This window comes from Camelus ferus, chromosome 7 (genome assembly GCF_009834535.1).
Source record: "Camelus ferus isolate YT-003-E chromosome 7, BCGSAC_Cfer_1.0, whole genome shotgun sequence".
Lineage (NCBI taxonomy): Eukaryota > Metazoa > Chordata > Mammalia > Artiodactyla > Camelidae > Camelus > Camelus ferus.
This window is the reverse complement of record NC_045702.1, coordinates 40,708,584-40,725,194: the sequence shown is the minus strand read 5'-3', so window position 1 is coordinate 40,725,194 and position 16,611 is coordinate 40,708,584. Positions and strand designations below refer to the sequence as shown.

Sequence of the window (16,611 nt, the reverse complement as noted above, 5' to 3'; positions counted from 1 at the left end):
CTTGGTGTATGCGGGACCCCCATCCCCACCCCCGACTGCCCTGGGATATGGAAGGCGAAAATTGGCTTAAACAGACAGAATCCCTAATGGGGAAACTTAAGGCCACCCAGAGTATGTAATGTGGGTAGCAGGAGAGGTTTGTCGTCAAAAGAAAGGAAGCATTTCCTTCTCCTCTTTCCGGGCTCTTAGTGCATGGAGCACGGGAATCGTGGGCAAATCAGTGCCTTACTGAGGTTTGAAGCTACGCTGGGGTAGCGGCAGAGGGTGCGCCCCCCAATATTATAAGAGGTCTTTAACGCCAGCGGTATGAGGTGCCCTGGCCATCAGCGGTCTTCGACGCTGGGTCCTGAGCCCTCGCCACTCCCTAAATCGCCCTCCTGGGAAGCGGACGCAGAGTCCGCGGTGGCAGATCGCGGGTGGGGGGGGCACTCACGGGTCGTATTGTACTTGACGCCGTTGAAGTACTCGGGGCACGGCCTCTCCACCAGGGCCCCGGCCGCGCTCCGGGGCCAGCACGTCCCAATCTGGTCCAAGGTCGTGTTGCAGTAGGAGTAGGGACCTGGCGACGGGAGAGAGCGGAGCGGGGCTCAGAGGGGTTGCCAGGGGCGTGGGGCGCCGCAGGGCTTAAGGCGCTGGGAGCGCGGGGCCCTGGGCGCACCCAGAACGCCAGGGAAGAAGCCCGCGCCGCTGCGGTCCGCTCGCCTTCCGCCTACCCTCGAGGTCCAGGGGCAGCCCCCAGCCGTCCAAGAGCAGCTCTTCGGCCAGCACCAGGCTGCAGTTGGCCTCCAGCAGGCTGTGGAGCAGTGCCGCGTCCATCGCGCCCCGGAGCCGCGCGCCCAGAGCGAGTGTGAGTGCGCGCTCGGCGTGGCTGCCAGGGGCTGGGTTCGACAGAGGGCGGCCCTATCCGCCCAGCCCCGACCTGCCGGGCAACCTCTGTGCCGGGTCGCCCAGAGCTGCCAAGTCGGGACCTTAGCTGAAAGGAGCTGCAGAGCGCACGGAGCTGCGGGTCCACCCGCTCTGTCGCGGCCAATGGCGGTACCAGGGGGCGGGGCCGGGCGGCTCCTCTTGGCGGAGCCCAGGCTCCCGACCCCGGCCCACCCGCCCTGCCAGGAGTCCGCCTTCTCAGGCCCGGGAAGGTCCGGAGGAGAGCGGCAGGGATGCAGAGTGTGGGCCTGGGGTGACAGAATGCCCCGTCCGAGGATCGGATCGCAGGCCCTGGGGCTGCAGGGCGGCAGCAAAGCGCGCCTGCCCGCTGAAGGAACCCACTGCAAGCACCCTGAGAGTCAGAATAGGGCGGATCGAAGCCTGAGTGTCTTCTTCCTGAGCGAGGACATTGGAGACGGGCGGGGCGGGGGGGGGTTCATATAGTCCACGTGCAGATACGCGCTCTAGAAAAGTCCCTGTGGCCTCTGGGAAGGAAGTAGATTGGAGGGCCTTCGAGGGAAGCAAGGGAGCCCCCGAAGAGTCTAGTGTGATCAAGTGGTCTGAATGCGTGCAGACCTGAACCAGGCGGTGGGGGCTGGGATGGAGAGGGGTTACGGAAGAGAACCAGCTCTGGTGAGGAGGGGCTGCAGAGAGCAGTGGGCGGGTGGCTTCCAGCAGGAGCCAGGAGGTAGGGATAATACCAGGACTCCACTTGGGTGACTAGGGGGATACTGTTGGCATTTAATGAGATGGAAAAGTCTAGGGGAGAAACTGGAGGACTTCAAACACCCAGGTCTTACTGCCTTGAGCTCCAGGGGGAATAAAGTGAGAAGCAAGCACTCCTCTTCCTTTTGGCTTGGGCAGGGCCACCATTGTGTGTGTGTGTGTGTGTCTGTCTGTCTGTTGGGGAGAGCCAACCCCACAGCAGGTGTGAAGGAGCTAAAAACTTTCATTTAGAATTTGCCCAGGCCCCCAGGACTGCCTGCTCTAATTCGCCCAGTCTGGGCCTGGGATGTGGTTCACCCCAACTCAGGCTGGGTTCTGGTCCGGCCTCTGTCTCTACTCTCTCTACATGTTACTCCAATTCTTACCCTCTCTTTTGGGGCAGTTTCTCCTTCAGTGAAATATTCTCAGAGGCCCTTCCCAGGCCTGAGACTGTCTGGTTCTGAGTTATGAGATGCAAAGGCTGAGGAAGATGTATGCGTATGTGAATGTGTATGTAAGTGTGTGTTTCTATCTTTAGAGGGCAGGGAGACCTAGCTCGGCTGGAGGCCCCAGGGGAGCTAGTCCTGTCCCTTCTTGCCAGCCTCCCCTGGCAAAAAGCTGCCAGAGCAGGCTAAGGCCACCCTGAGCCAGCACTGCCCTGAGCAGGGAGAGGGGAAGAGGCGGGCTGGGCTGTCCTTGTGTGCTCCAATCTCACTAGCCTCAATATTAATGCTGCTGTCATTGCCCAGGCAGAGCCAGAGAGCATGGAGACCAGGGCTGGGCACAGGAGTCTCTCCAGGGCCAGCTGATTGGCAGGTACAAGGTGCAGACCAGCCAGCCAGATCTGTCCTCTGCTTTTTGAATGGACAGAGCCCTTGGCTCAGCTCTGGGCAGCTGCATAGGCAGAGGTCCCTTGCTGTCCATAGTAACCAGGGCCAGGAGTGGACAAGGATCAGTTGAGTCCCAACCCCAACCCAAGGCAGAGTCTTGTTACCAGTCCCAGGCTGGGACTCGGCCCTAGTCCCAGACTGAGCCCTGCCTCACAGGGTCCCATGTAGGTTAAAGTATGGCTGGCAGTTCAGTCCATGCCTTCACTGGGAAATAGTCTCATGCATGCACAGAAGAGGGCCCTACACACCAATCCCAGCTCAGGAGGACAGAGAGAAATCAAGCTAAGTTAACCTGTTCATCACCAGAGCCACTGCACAGGAAGAGCAACTGTCTCAGTGGGTGGTGCGTGCCCAGTGGCCAGAGGCCAAGGACTTATCATCTCCCATGCAGAATGGAAGGTTGGCCTGGGTGACCTGGACTGCTCTTAACTGGGAGAGCACATGTGATAAAGGTTCCTCTGGGAAGTGACCATTTTAGTGGCAGAGGCAAAGGGCATTCTGCATTTTGACTAGACAGTTGGGGCCTGAGTGCAGACCCACAGACCCAAGGTTCCCTGGTTTCCAGGATGCAGGGCCATTTCTTCATGGATTTTATTGTAGACATGGCTGTTATTCTCAATGTGACAGAGAGGAAAATGAAAAAAGGAGCAGTTTTGGAACAAACTGATTTTACAGCTCACTTTCGTGTTGGCAAATAGGTAAATGAGGAAGAAACTATAAAGAATTAAAACTTTCCTCAATTAGATTAAATCCAATTAGAAATAAGCAAAGTCTGGGTCTTTCTGCTAACTAAGGAAGCAGAGGTGGATGGGAGGCCCCTGGGATGAGGTGGGCTCCCAGGCCAGGCATTAGGGCAAAGGCATTTGAGACAGTCTGTGTGCCCCCAGGCAGGTGGAACAGGTTGCAAATAAGTTCAAGAAGTGTGACAGGTACTGGGGAAGATACCTGTGTGTCATGAGCAGCATGAGGTAAGGCAGGTGCCTCTGGCCCACCTCTGATGTTAGTTGCAGTGACGGTGGACAATTCCACGCAAGCTCAGACACACATCATGGTCCTGTGCCCAGCAGAACACCAGATAGGCATGCAGGGCACAATGGAAACACACAGTGTCTCCCACCGTCACATGTCTTCACAGCACACGCACATTCTCTCATTCATCCCACCCAGGCATCAAACATCAGCTGGAAAACTGGATTTAAGAGGAAAGTCTGTCTCTGCATCTCTGAGGGGCTGTACTCAGTCAGACTGAAGAGACAGGGAGTATGCAGAGCTGGGACAAGTTTGCGGGGTTCACTGGCAGTACCAATGGGGCTGCTGAGGACACGGAGGCTTGGGAGAGGCCAGATGGTGCCCCATTTTTGCCCTGGGGCACTGGGGGCAGTGCCCCAGGCCAGACACTCCTTCTCCACCCCACCTCACTCCACCTTGGCACAGGGGAGAGGACCTGGTGTCTTCAGTGGAGTCATGGGACCAGGCTGTAGACTAGGAAGGGCCCTTGGCAAACTTCTAATCCCACAATCTTATTTACAGATGGCCAAAGGGAGGTCCAAAGGAAGAAAAGGAATGTCCCTCTCTAACCCCACGCAGGCCATACTCATCTCCCCAGCAGCCAGACTGGGCTCCCTGTCTCCTCCACCGGGCAGATGATGTGATTTCGCTATAATTAAGATCACGTGACTTCTTCTCACAAGACTGGCTCCCCACTGCCCTTGGGATGGAACCCAGCTCTGTAGCACTGCAAACAACATTCTTCATGATCATCTTATTCCCCATCCTCTCCCTCCTGCTCAACTTGAGAAGCCCTTTAGAACAACTTGCTGGGAACGTTCTACACCTCGGCACCTTCGTGTGTGCTGTTCCCTCTTCTGGGAATGCCCTTTCCACTCTGTACTCCAGTTAACCTAGCCAACTCCCATTCATCCTTCTATTGCTCAGCTTAGCCCTCACCTCCTTTGTCTTGTCTGCAGTGGGTGACCCTTCTAGGAGCCTCCACCTGCCGGGGGCTGGTCTATATCACATCAAGGTTGTTGGTTTTCCTACTGTCACCTCTACCAGCCTGTGACTCCCAGAGGGCAGAGCTGATTTTTCAGCTCAGGGTTTCAGAGCAGGGTTTTCACTAACCAGTCCCCAGCAGCCATCAGAATGCTCCAGAGCTGTGCTCAGCAAGTCACTCCTGAAAGAACAAACGTTTTGGCAGCAGTCCTGTCTCCTAGACCAAGGCTCTGTTCCCATTTGACCACCCCAGGTGTGTGTGTGTGTGTGTGTGTGTGTGTTGGATTGGGGAATTATTTCAAGGGATCTTTGATTCCATTTGGATCCTTATATTGCCTATGGACTGAAAAAAAAATATGCCTTACAACTTACAGAATATGCTCTATTAGATTCCTCTGTGATGAATAAGACAAATAATCCATTTAAAGCCTGCCTGAAGTCTCTTGTGATTATGTGTGTTTTTCCCATATTTGGACCTCAGGGGCGTACAATTTAATTGATCATGGTCTTTGATTCATGACCCCTTGTCATCATTAGCCCATACATGGCCCAATTTTATTTTATTTTAGCTTTTTCTTTTATGGAAATTTGTATGTAGTAGCACATAGAATGACAGTTGCCCAACCCCAAATGGATCATTACCAATCACTTACAAATTTATCTATATACTCCTTCCTCAGAAGGAACATTCTTTTGAATGTTGCTTTTATCATTCCTTTACTCCTAGTTTTTTCAGTTTTATCACTGAATGTATGTCTAAACGATGGGTTGTTTGGTTTTGTTTGTTTCTGAACTCCATGTTAGTCAATATGCATCTTCTCAATCAGTGGACACCTAAAAGGAGATCCCTACCATGTGGGAACCTGAGAAATGATTCCTGAAGTCCAAGGCCATCCTAACAACCTGCGCATCCCAGCCCAGGGGCATGATTAATGCAGGCTGAGGCGTCCCCCCAGTGGCTGCCAGGCAGCATAGTCGGTGACCTGCTGGATGAATAATCAATGACACAGGGAAACGTTCACTCTGAGTTACAGGAGGAAAAAGTAGGTTACAAAACTGTGGACACAGGATCATCCCAGTTTTGTGGGGAAAAAAGGGAAAAAGACACGAGGCTCTGTGAATTGATAACCTTCCAGGGGATATAAGCATTACAAAAGTTCCTGGGTTGTGGGATAACGAGCACTTGTCATCTTTGATTTTTAAAACATTTTTTCCTATGTATATCCTTATATAATACGAATCCTGTTTGTAAATAGGGGAGTGATATTACAAGTCAAGCAGGGGAGGCTCTGTGTTTGGAGAAGTTGGGACTCTCTCCACTGGACTCAGAGGTGAGGAGGGTGGGTATCACCTGGCAGGGGTCACGGGAAGGCGAGGGTCTGTGCCACACACTGGGCGAGGAGAGAGGGCAAGGAAAAGGCAGTGGGTTTGCTGCTAACAGTGTTGCCTCTGAGAGCAAAGAGCTTTGGTGAGGGGAAGGTTGGGGCCCTCCTGAAATGGGGGGCCTCCACTTTCTGCCTGATGGCTACTTGACTCAGTGTAGCTATGGTCTCTTGTTCACAGTAAGCCTCTGAGGTCGACTTCGAGCTGCTTCTAACAGATGAGGAAACTGGCACTCAGATGGTGCTATAGGCTGAACTGTGTTCCCCAAATCCATACGTTGAAGACCCAACTCCCCATACCTCAGAATGTGACCTTAACTGGAGATAAGGTAATTAAGTTAAAATCAGGTCATTAGGGAGGGTTCCAACCCAAAGTGACTGAGGTCCTTATAAAGAGAGGGGATTAGGACAGAGACACACACACAGGGAAGACCATGTGAAGACACAGGGACAAGACGTCTGTCTACAAGCCAAGGAGAGACGCCTCAGAAGGAACCAACTTTGCTGACACCTTGATCTTGGACTTCCATAGTCCAAAATCTTCAGAAAATAAATTTCTGTTGTGTACGCCTCGCAGGCTGTGGTGGTTTACGGCAGCCCAAGCAGATCAATACAGACGGGTCGGTGCCTCGTCCAGGGTCACAGGGCTGCGAAGTGGAGGAGCTAGGATCGGACTCGGGTCTGTCTGACCCTGACACCTGAGCTCTTGACCACCCCACCATGAGCAGGGCAGATGACATGGTCTCCTCCTTGACACATGACTTGGGCTGCATTTGGTGCTGGGTCCCAGTTCTGGTCAGCACCCTTGTCTCCTTGAGCCCTGGCAGTAGCTCCAGAGCCCAGGGGCACCTCCCGCCCTCATCCTTCCTTGCTGCTTCTGTGGATGCAGCCCTGAGAAGGCCAGGACACTGGGAGGGGCCCTGCAGACATCTCTCCAGAGCCCATTAAGGCCCAGCGCTCTTCTGAGCTCTGCCATGGCTGACCCTGACGCTGAATCAGCCGCCGGAAAACTCTCAGGGGTCAGAACTCAGGGGCCTAGCTGCTACTTCACAGGTTCTTACCAGGAGGTGACACCTGTAGCCACGGCAACGGGAGAATGTGTTTCACACCTTCTGCCAGTCTTGCTGGAGTTTGAAAGCAGAGGGGCGCCCCCTGCTCGGGCACCTGAATGCCAGCCCAGCCAGCTTCCTTGGGTGCAGATGCAGGGAGCCGAGAGCTGGAGGAGGACGCCCAGCCAAGCCCTTCATCATCAGTGAAGAACCTGAGCCCTGAATGGGGAAGGGGCCCACCCAAGGACAGACACAAGGACCAGGCCTGGAAGCCAGTCACCATCCAGCACCCACGGAGCTCGGGCTGGCCAGGGAGAGAGCCCACTTCTCCCCTGGTCCCTGGGGCCCACCCTCATCTCCGGGGTCCTGCCACAGGTGGTGACAGGGGGCTGGCATACCTGAGAAGTTGGCGAAGGTCGTGACTGAGTGGCAATATGGCTCCAGCAGTGCCCACAGGGGCTGGTCCTCTGGATGCCTGGCTCGGTCCAGCTGCCTAGAGGACAGGAGGGATGAGGGTCAGGCCCTGGCTGGACACTGACAGCACATGTCCCCCATCCCCATCCCTACTCCTCTGTTGTACAGAGAAGAAAACAGGAGGGACATGCCCAAGGACACACAGCAGAACAGCAGCGTGGCCAGGCCTGGAACCCCGAGAAGACCAGTGCGGCTCAGCCCCCGAAGGACGAATATGCTTTGTGCATCCCTTGGCCCTCAAAGGTCTACTCATCAGGATGGAATGTGTCCTGTGTCCTGTTAGCAAAGAAGTGTGTGGGGGTGTCCACCAGCTGTTCACTTACCCAGCAAACATTTGTACAATGCCTGCTGTGTGTCAGGGCCTGGCTGGGGGACACGGTAGGTGTCCTCAGGGAAGTCCCAGGCCAGGTAGGGATCCCCTAAAATCAGAAGGCTCAAAGAGAAGGGAGGAGAGTGGACAGTTTGACTTTTTTACCTGTCACACAAGTAAACAGGCAGTTACAAAGAGTGTTAGGTTAACATATGAAATAGACCCCTAACTTGGACTTGGGAAGATAGGGGAGGCTTCCTGGAAGAGGTGGCACTTTGGGGGCAACCAGAGGATGAATAGGAGAAAAGGAAGGGACCACTGTAGCCACTTGCCAGAAAATAAACATTGTTGTTGCAACAATGGCAAGCCCATCCAAAAGACAGAAACCACTCAGGAACCTATCTCCTGAAAAAATCATAAGGGTGGGTGCTGGATATGGAGGGATAAAGTAGATGTGGTTATCTCTGACCTTGAGGGGATCATCTTTTGGTGGGAAAGATGGATGAGTAACCAGTTTGTTACAGTGTCTACAATTTGCTGAGAAGGAATCAGGTAGCCTCAGAGGAGGTCATACTGATGTGGGCTTTGATGGTTGAACAGGATTTTGCCCAGCTGATAAGGGTTGTGCCAGGAAGGGCATCCTAGATGGAGAGCACGCATGTGCAAAGGCAGAGAGGCTGGGAAATGCATGGCGTTAAACTGAACAAAAGCAACACCCTCTAAAATTCTAACCTTTATCCCAAGATCACCACTTTTCCCACCCAGTGGCCAGTGTGTGTACATGAGTGTGTGCACTTGTGTGTGTGTGTATGCGAAATGACTTTTGCACCCCTCCCAAACCTGACATTCCTGTTTGTGGGATTCAAAAAGGCACTGCCCCACAGTGGACAGCCCCTCCCCTTTCTCCTATCTGTCAGATGTTTTCTCCCTGGCAGCTGGGTCAATGTTTGTCCCAGGATGTCCCTGGGACCAGAGCCCCACAGCCCTCAAACATCACGTTCCCCACATTGAGCTCAGTCCATTTCCTGTGCTGGGGCTGGAGGCAGCACGCTCAGCCTCACCTTGCTGGCCTGGGGCTCCTAATTAATGACCCCACCTGATCAGATGCGAGGGCTGAGAGTGGCACGGCCACCACTTACCGGCATTCACTGCACCAGGGTTCTGCCAACTCTACGGAGCTGGGGCAGGAGGCAGCCCTGGAGGGCAGAGGTGGTGTGTGTGTGACTTGGGTGTGTGTAAGGGATATATGTATGGGGTGTGTATATGTCTGTGTAGGGTGTGTGGTTGTGTGTGAGTAGTATGTGTATAGTGTGTGCGCGCGCACGTGTGTGCCTGGGTGTTGTAAGGGGCTTCCTGAGTCATCAGCTGGGAGCTCTGGCCTCTTGGCCCTCAGGACAGACACTGGGGGCCATGGTCTTGCTGTTTACATGTCCCGGGGCTGCCAGGAGCTCCTTAGCATCAGCTTCTTGGGCATCAGGAGGGCCTTGATGCCCAGAGAGCCACGGGCCAGGGGTGAGATGGACTGGGGAGGGGAGGGGACGCCCTACCCTCAGCTGGGTCTGGGGAGAGTGCAGGCCCTAGGCATGACCTTTTACCCCTTCCCAACCCCTTTCTCTTTGTTTGAGAAGCAGCTAATAATGCTCTCCCTGGGGGGATGGAGTTCCCAGGGAGCTGTCAGCTTCTGGAGGTCACAGCAGGGACAATGCTCAACCCAGAGGCACTCGGTGTTGATGCTGGACTCTCTGGCTGACCAGATTTTGCATCTTAGATGCAAGTTCCTTCTCTCAAAGCCCCCAGTGGCCATACTGACCCCATCACCCAGGTGTCTCACGTTTAACTTTGCGGGCTTCTGAACACCTGGCTCTGAGCCCATGGAGGGAAGCGGCAGGGCATCCTCTGCCAGGACTCAGGCACCACTGTGGTCTGTGTCTTCTTGCTGGGCAAAGCACAGGGGCACGGCCGGCATGCTCAGTATGGATGTATGCTGTCTCGGCCTGGGCAAAATGGGGGAGCATAATAGAAGTGGCTTTGGAATAAGTCCCAGATCTGGGCTCCACCTCCCGTAACTTCTCTGCTGGTCCAATACGCTGGCACAGCCAGATGTTTGTTCTCTTCAAGGAGCTGGTTGGCTAGATTTGACTCAGTTCAAACCCACAACATACATGGAGGCGCCTATTTTGGACAGAGCTGCTGTTGGTGGCAGCGGTGGTGGTGGTGGTGATGGTGAGTGGACTGGGAGGAGGAAGAGGCTGGTGCCCTCAGAAAGCACATGGGTGGGCCAGGGAGAGCAGAGACACGGTCATGAGCAATTACACCCAGGGCCTGGGCGATGAGCTCTCAGAGCCGGCAGACTGCAACCATGCCCATGCTCAGGGCTCTGGGGGTGCTGCTTCTCAGCTCTGTGGCCTTGGCCAAATTACTTAACTTCTTTGAGCCTTGGCCTTCTCATCTTGAAAATGGGGATAATAAAAATCCCTGGGGTTTTGGTGTGCATTAAACAAATTACTGAAGGTCAAAGCCAGCACGTAGAAGGCACGTTACACGGTGACCTTGTCAAGGACTTTAGCAGGGGTCCAGTTAGGGAGCTCAGCGATGGGGGGTTCAAACCCCATTGTGTGGAGTCCCATGGCCCAGCTCAAGCTCTTCTCCTCTAGAAAAGCCTCCAAGAAACCCCATGTTCTGCCTTCCAAACTCTCTAGCCAGTGTGACTCCCCTTCAGCCCTTAGCACCCTTCCCGTGGACAGTGGCCTCTGAAGACACAGTCTGAACCTCCCTCACCAGGCCTACTGCTCAGCAGTGCTCAGTGGACATTAGGTGAAGAAACTGGGCTTGGGAGCCAAGTCCAAGAGGAGGAAAGGACTTGGTCCAAGCTGGGATGAAGGGTAAGAAGAGCAGAAAGAGATCCCAGGGGCAGGAGCTGGTCAAGCAGAGCCTGGGAGGCAGGAAAGCACAGTGTCTGCTCAGGAAGCAGCAAGCCTCCAGTTTGAGGATGCTATTAAGAAGGCAGAGGGAGACAGGTGGGAAAGAGAGGCTTCTATGGTGCGAAGTCAGCATTTACTGCATGCTGAATGCAGCTTGAATTGCTTGACAACAGCTCATTTAATCCTCACAACAGCATCTGAAGTAGCTGCGAATGATTCCATTTTACAGGTCAGGCAACTGAGGCCCAGAGAGGTGAAGTCACCTTCCAAGGCCACACAGCAGGGAAGGGGCTGAGGCAGAATTGCACAGTCTAGTAGGTTACTGATTGGTCAGATACACAGAGAAGAGCTGGTCCTAGGCAAGGAGGTGAAGGCCTGTGCTCCAAGGATGCTGAGAGGACCCCAGCCTTAAAGAGGGGAAGTAAGAAGCAGCTCTCACCAGTGGGGCAGGGACCTGTAGGCAGAGAGCTGGGTCATGAGAAGGAGGAAGGCAGATCCAGCCAGCCAGGCAGGGCCTTGCTCAAGGGAGATGAGAAGTCTGGCTTCTATAACTTACTCTGAGCCCCGTGAAGACCCCATTATCTCTCTTCTGTGGGGGACACCCTGGGCTTTGGTACTGATCAGCTCTTTGCTGTCCAGGGGCAGAGAACTGCCCCCACCCTTCAGCTTTGCCCCCCATCCCCGGCTAGAGGCTGCTGGAACTCAGGGCCCACGTCTATCTGGTTCACATCTGGGTCCCCAGTTCCCAGTCTTGAGCCTGGCACATAGCAGGTGCTCAATAATTGTTTGTTGGTTGACTGGATGGATGGATGGATGGGTGGTTGAGACCATGGCCCCCTCAACCAGGGAGAGCTGCACTGAGATCCCAATTCAGGGATCTCAGTTTCTGGGCTTTTCCTGCTTGTCAAATTTCCATCTTTCTGAATTTTGAGGACGTCCTTTGAGGACAGCCTGGATCTTGGTTCCAGCCTCTGTGTGCCTGGAATTGAAAGCCCTCACCTTAGAAGAGGGCAAGGGAGAGGCCCTGGCAGGAGGAGGAGGCAACAGGTCAGAGCCAAGTGGCCAGCTGCTCTTCCTCCACCTTGGGCCCTATCCAGGCAGAACCTGTGCCCAGGGGCCAGGCGGGCCTCAAGGGTGCCACCTCCCTGGAGCCAAGGGGTCTGGCCCAGCCGACTACTCCCTCCTGGCTTGGCAACAAAGATTTCTCTAAATTTAGCTGCCGATCTAAGCCTGGGAGATTTGGGACCACAGGTCCTGTAGCCAGGCTGTCAGTAACTAGAGGGGAACGGGGTGAGCTCCCTCCCTGCCGCCTCCCTCTGTGCCCAAGGTCAGAGAGGACTTTTCTGGGAGGGAGAGGATCCTCCCCAGTGTTGCCTTTCATTCACTGGTTTCATTGAGCCTGAGCTAGGGATGGAGGAAGGAGAAACTCAGATCCTGACCTGGGGAAGGAGGAGGAGAGGGGAGCCTGGAGAGGGGAAATGAGAGGAGGGAAGGAGGGAAAGGGGAAGAGGGAGAGAGGGGAGGAGGAGTAGAGGAGGAAGAAGGAGCAGAAGAGAGGGAGGAGAGGGGGCGGAGGCAGAGTTTGGTCTCCAGTGGAGACAGTACTGCAGCTGAGGCTGGTGGAGGCAGAGGGTGAGGGACTGGAAGTCAGATGAAGGAAGTAGGTCATTATTTTCTGGAGTATCCAGGCAGGCTTCCTGGAAGGGGAGACTTTAGATGCTTGATTCTAACTTATCAGCAGCTGGGATCCCAAGTGAGGACCCCAGGAGCCTGTAGCCGCTTCCAGCGGCTGTCCCATCCCTGAGTGTCCCAGCAGGTCTTTCTTCCTAAGACGTCCCACTCTCCCAACCAGTCAGAATTCAGCCACCAACTCGCCGAGAGAAACTTCCAGGCTTCTCCTTGTCATAGGCTGTCTCTCTCTCATCTCTGAAAGCCTGTGGCTCCCTCCCACCTCTGTCCCTCTTCCCTGACCTGTGCCAAGCCCTGGGCTCTGCCCACAGGTGCCTGAGGGAGGGAGGGGGAAAGGGAAGGGAAGGAAAGAGAAAGGGAGGGTTGGAGGGAAGGCAGGAGCTGGCCAGCAGGAGGTCCTATAACAGGTCACTAGGCCTAAAATTATTTCCTTAATTATCCACTCATTTAGTGTCCAATTTGCCTAAAAGTCACCTCTTTTTGATTTGTTTTGGCATCTGAGTGTCTTACATTTTCGTAAAGGGAAGGGAATCTCAAGTCAGGCTGTCTGGTTTGAATCCTGGCCCTGCTGCTACCAGATGAGTGACCTTGGGCACATGACCTTGCTTCAGTTTCCTCCTGTCAAATGGGTATAATGATGGTCTTATTCCCTAGGGTGGTTGGAAAGCTTAAAACAGGTAATGTGTGTCAGGGCTTAGAACAGTATCAAGCATGTGGTAAGCCCTGTATAGATGCTAAATAGAATAAACAAAATAAGCTTCTAGAATAATACATCCCTCCCTCTGGCAAATTTGAAATGACATCTTAAAAAAATTAGAGTTTTGAATAAAATGACTTTAGACAATGACTGAGGAGTCCTAAAAACGCTAAAAAGTAGATAAAGTAGAAAATGACAGCTAACAGGATACAGAATAGTCCCGTAATTCATAAAGTGCTGCAAATTTGAGACTTACTAGAAGCACAAAATGAAATAGGCAGTCCCCTCAGACAAATTGGTTTTTTAAAAACATACTAAAACATCAACAAAACGGCAAAAACAGAGAGACCAAATTAGCTGATTAGGTTAGAAAACAATCAGAGAGTAGCTGAATTTTGGGGAAGAGTTATTAGATGAATTCGTTTCTAGTAAAGGGCCTTTGAGTCCCCCGCCCTGGCCCTGCAGACCCTGGGTGTGTGTGTGTGGTGGGGGCGTGGTTCAGGGCCCCGGTCTTGGGGCGGGCTTTGCAGGTTAGGGAGGGTCCAGGCTTCTGGAGTCTGGGACTTCTCTCTTTGGACAGATGGCCCCACCAGAAGCTAGAATCTAAGGCAAGAGACCACAGAAGTGCTGCTCTGAGACCCTGGTGGGAGTATCTCATTGCCCAAAGGTCAGAGGGGCTGGACACAGTCAAGACTTTTGGGGTCTTCACAGAGAGGGAGGCGAGTAGCTCAAAAGGTTAGAATCAAGGGTTTTGGAATCCAGCAGCCATATACCTTAGCCTCACTCGATCTCCATTTCCATCTGTAAATAAGTGTCCCATGTTCCCAGTGTTTTAGTCAGGGGCTCAGAGCAGCAGCTGGTACATAAGATAGGCCACATGATTACAGTGCTACTTCCCAAAGCAGCTTGTCAAAGGCCTCAGAGGGCTACTGGTAGCACCAGGGTCAAGGCTTGGCTCCTCCAGGCTCTCACAGTGTGGGCTGGGCCAAGGTGTCCTCCCCACCGAGCCACCAGCTGGAACTTCCATAATTGCAAATCAGATCAGGCCCCTCCCTAGCTTAGCCAGCCCTAAGCTCCCTGTGCCCTTGGGATAGAAATCAGAGCCCACCAGGACCTACCGTGGCCCTGGAGACACAGCAGGTCCATCTTCTCTCAGGGCTGGGGCTCTGGATCTCCTCCACTGCTTGTTCTTCCCTTGGCGCCCCTCTAGGACCACCCCATCTCCACCCCTGCCGTCCTGCCCACCTCCCACCATGCTTCCTTCCAATCCTGGCAGAGGCACTCCTACCTGCACACACTTTTTCTTAGTTCCCATAGCCAGTTTGTAAACACACACTTAATTCTTTGCCATTGTTTTCTTTCTGCCAGTGTCTCCCCTAGGCTACTAACTCCACAGGGCAGGGGCCGTGGGCTGGTGTTTTCACCCTTGCTTTTTCACCATGTGTGATCCTCCTTAAACACTGGTTGAATCAAGAATTACATAATCAATGAGAGGGTTGGAGGCCAGGCCCCTCCCAGGGCTCCTTCCTTCCCCACCACCCGCTCCAGGTCACTTACTCTTCTTTGCACAGAGAGCAGAAATCTTGGAATAGTTAGACAAGGACCCAGAAATAAATCCTGTTACCATGAAGGCTGAGAGCAAGGAAGCCTGTGCTTTGGGGCCAGAGCAACCACAGTCCTCTCTAGCTGGTTACATGCTGAGTAACTTTGCTTGAGTTAACTGTAGTCTTTAGTCTCAGCCTGTTCAGGGCACTAGGGGCAGCGCCTGGGCTGACTCTAAGGGGAGTGCAATCTGTTACCTCCGAGATCCCTTGTTCTGATGCCTCCAGGACCTGGGGTTCCCTCCCAAAGACCCCTTCACTTGGTTGGGCTCTGGGACAGCAACCAGAAGTGCTCTCCATCCAACCAGCTTGGGCAGTTGGCATCATGGCCCCCAGAGGGGAGGGCCAAGGGGCAACCCTGGCCCTAACACCAGCTCTCTTGGAAGGTATCCACTCCAGGAACAAGTGAGGAAACTGAGGCTGGGGAAATTTGAGTAGCTTATCCAAGGTCATACACTGAGCAGCAAAGCAGGGATTTGAATTGGGTTTGTCAGCAAAGCCACTTTGCCACAGACAGTTGATGCTCACTACCTATCTGCTGAATGAATGCTGAACAAAGGAGTCCTCTGTGTACGTATGGGGACAGGACCAGGCCTCCTGACTTCCAGCCTGGCTCTGTCCCTTGCACTGCATGGCTTCTGAACCCTTTTAATGTTGTGGCTTTTTATGAAAAGTGTAGCCTAGGACAAGTCACTCTCCTTCTCTGATCCTCAGTTTCTCATCTATAAAACGGGGGGAGGGTTAGAGGTAGATTCCTCCCACATCAGTTTCTGGAACTCACTCCCTCCTAGGCTCACCCCCAACTTCTTCAGCTCTTTCTGTACAGCTCCTCTCCAACCCATCGGCCCCGGCTCCCACCTGCAGACCCTGACTCTGGCCAGTGGGCACAAGGTAGGGATTGGTGGGGCACCCACAGCTTTGAGAAACCCTTGGCAAGGCTGGTCCTCCTAGTGCCCCCTCCACCCCATTGCTCATCTGCGACTGAGCGCTGCCTGTTTTCAGGCACTGAGAGGAGGCTGGGGACAGGGCTGCAGGAGATGGGGGACAGCTCTCTGATAGTCCTCTGTGGGGAAGGGACAGAACTGGGGTGGGGTGAGGAAGGGATTTGAGGCTCCAGCAGGGGAGATGGAGGGGGATCCATGGAGGAGGGGACAAAGTGGACAGCGGATAGGGAATTTCTGGACTTGAGGAAGGGCATGTCCTAGACACTAGGGCGTCACCCAGAACGCTCTGCTCATCCACTAGGGCTTCCATGTCCCATCCTAGCTGGTATTAGAGTTTCATCTCCCCTTCACCTACCCCCTCATCCAGGCAAGACGTCTCCATCCCATCACATGATGCTGGAATCCCCATGCCCATGCTGGCCACCAAGCCTAAGACCTCCTCCAAACAACTCGTAACAAGGCTGAGTGAAACCGGGCCCAGTAACTGAACAGTGAGACCCCACTATAGCCTCACAGTCAGGAGAGCAGGGAGCTCCAGCTCCTGGTGCCGCCACCCTGAGAAAAGACCCTCCACACCCCGCACTTACTTTGAGCAGCGGAGGGAGGAAGCAGAGCAGGCAGAGGAGGGGGTGTGGGGCGTGGAGGAGGCGCGAAGGCCCGGCGGGACCCCGCATGCCCGCAGCGTCTGCAGACAGGCGCTCACCTCCCAGCGCAGCAGTCCCGCCCCTCCTGCCCCTCCCCCGGCCGGAGTTCAGTCGACCCCTCCCTCCCCACCGCGCCAGGCAGCCAAGGTAAGGCCCCGGGCACTGGGGGTATTCCCCTCCGCCCCCGCCCCTGTGGGCTGTGACACTGCCCCACAGCCCGCCCCCTCCAGGTTATTTATAGCGGTGCTGGAAAGCAACTTTGCCCCGGAAGCCAGAGGCCAGACTCTGTCTCCAGCCTTCGGAGAAGGGGTTAATGCCTTTAACCAGCTTGCCACCTTTGCTAGAGCTGTAGCTAACTACCCACCCTGGGGAGAAAGGAATTGAGGGGT

General features: G+C 54.3%; 1 protein-coding gene across 3 annotated transcripts in view; it reads right to left on the bottom strand.

Annotated features, from left to right (window-relative positions):
• The window catches only part of CRHR2 (corticotropin releasing hormone receptor 2), a 46,749-nt gene extending 30,357 nt beyond the window's left edge, over window positions 1–16,392 (bottom strand). For 2 of the 3 annotated variants that reach the window (XM_032483771.1, XM_032483770.1), the window contains exons 1-2: window positions 714–956; window positions 434–559 (exon numbers count right to left, since the gene is read on the bottom strand). In XM_032483771.1, coding sequence (XP_032339662.1) covers window positions 434–559; window positions 714–816 — 229 coding nt within the window. In that variant the 5' untranslated portion in view covers window positions 817–956. Of the gene's footprint in view, window positions 1–433; window positions 560–713; window positions 957–7,340; window positions 7,418–16,145 lie in introns of those variants that run through there. The other variant, XM_032483772.1, reaches the window with a different exon arrangement.
• Window positions 16,393–16,611: the final 219 nt, after the last annotated feature.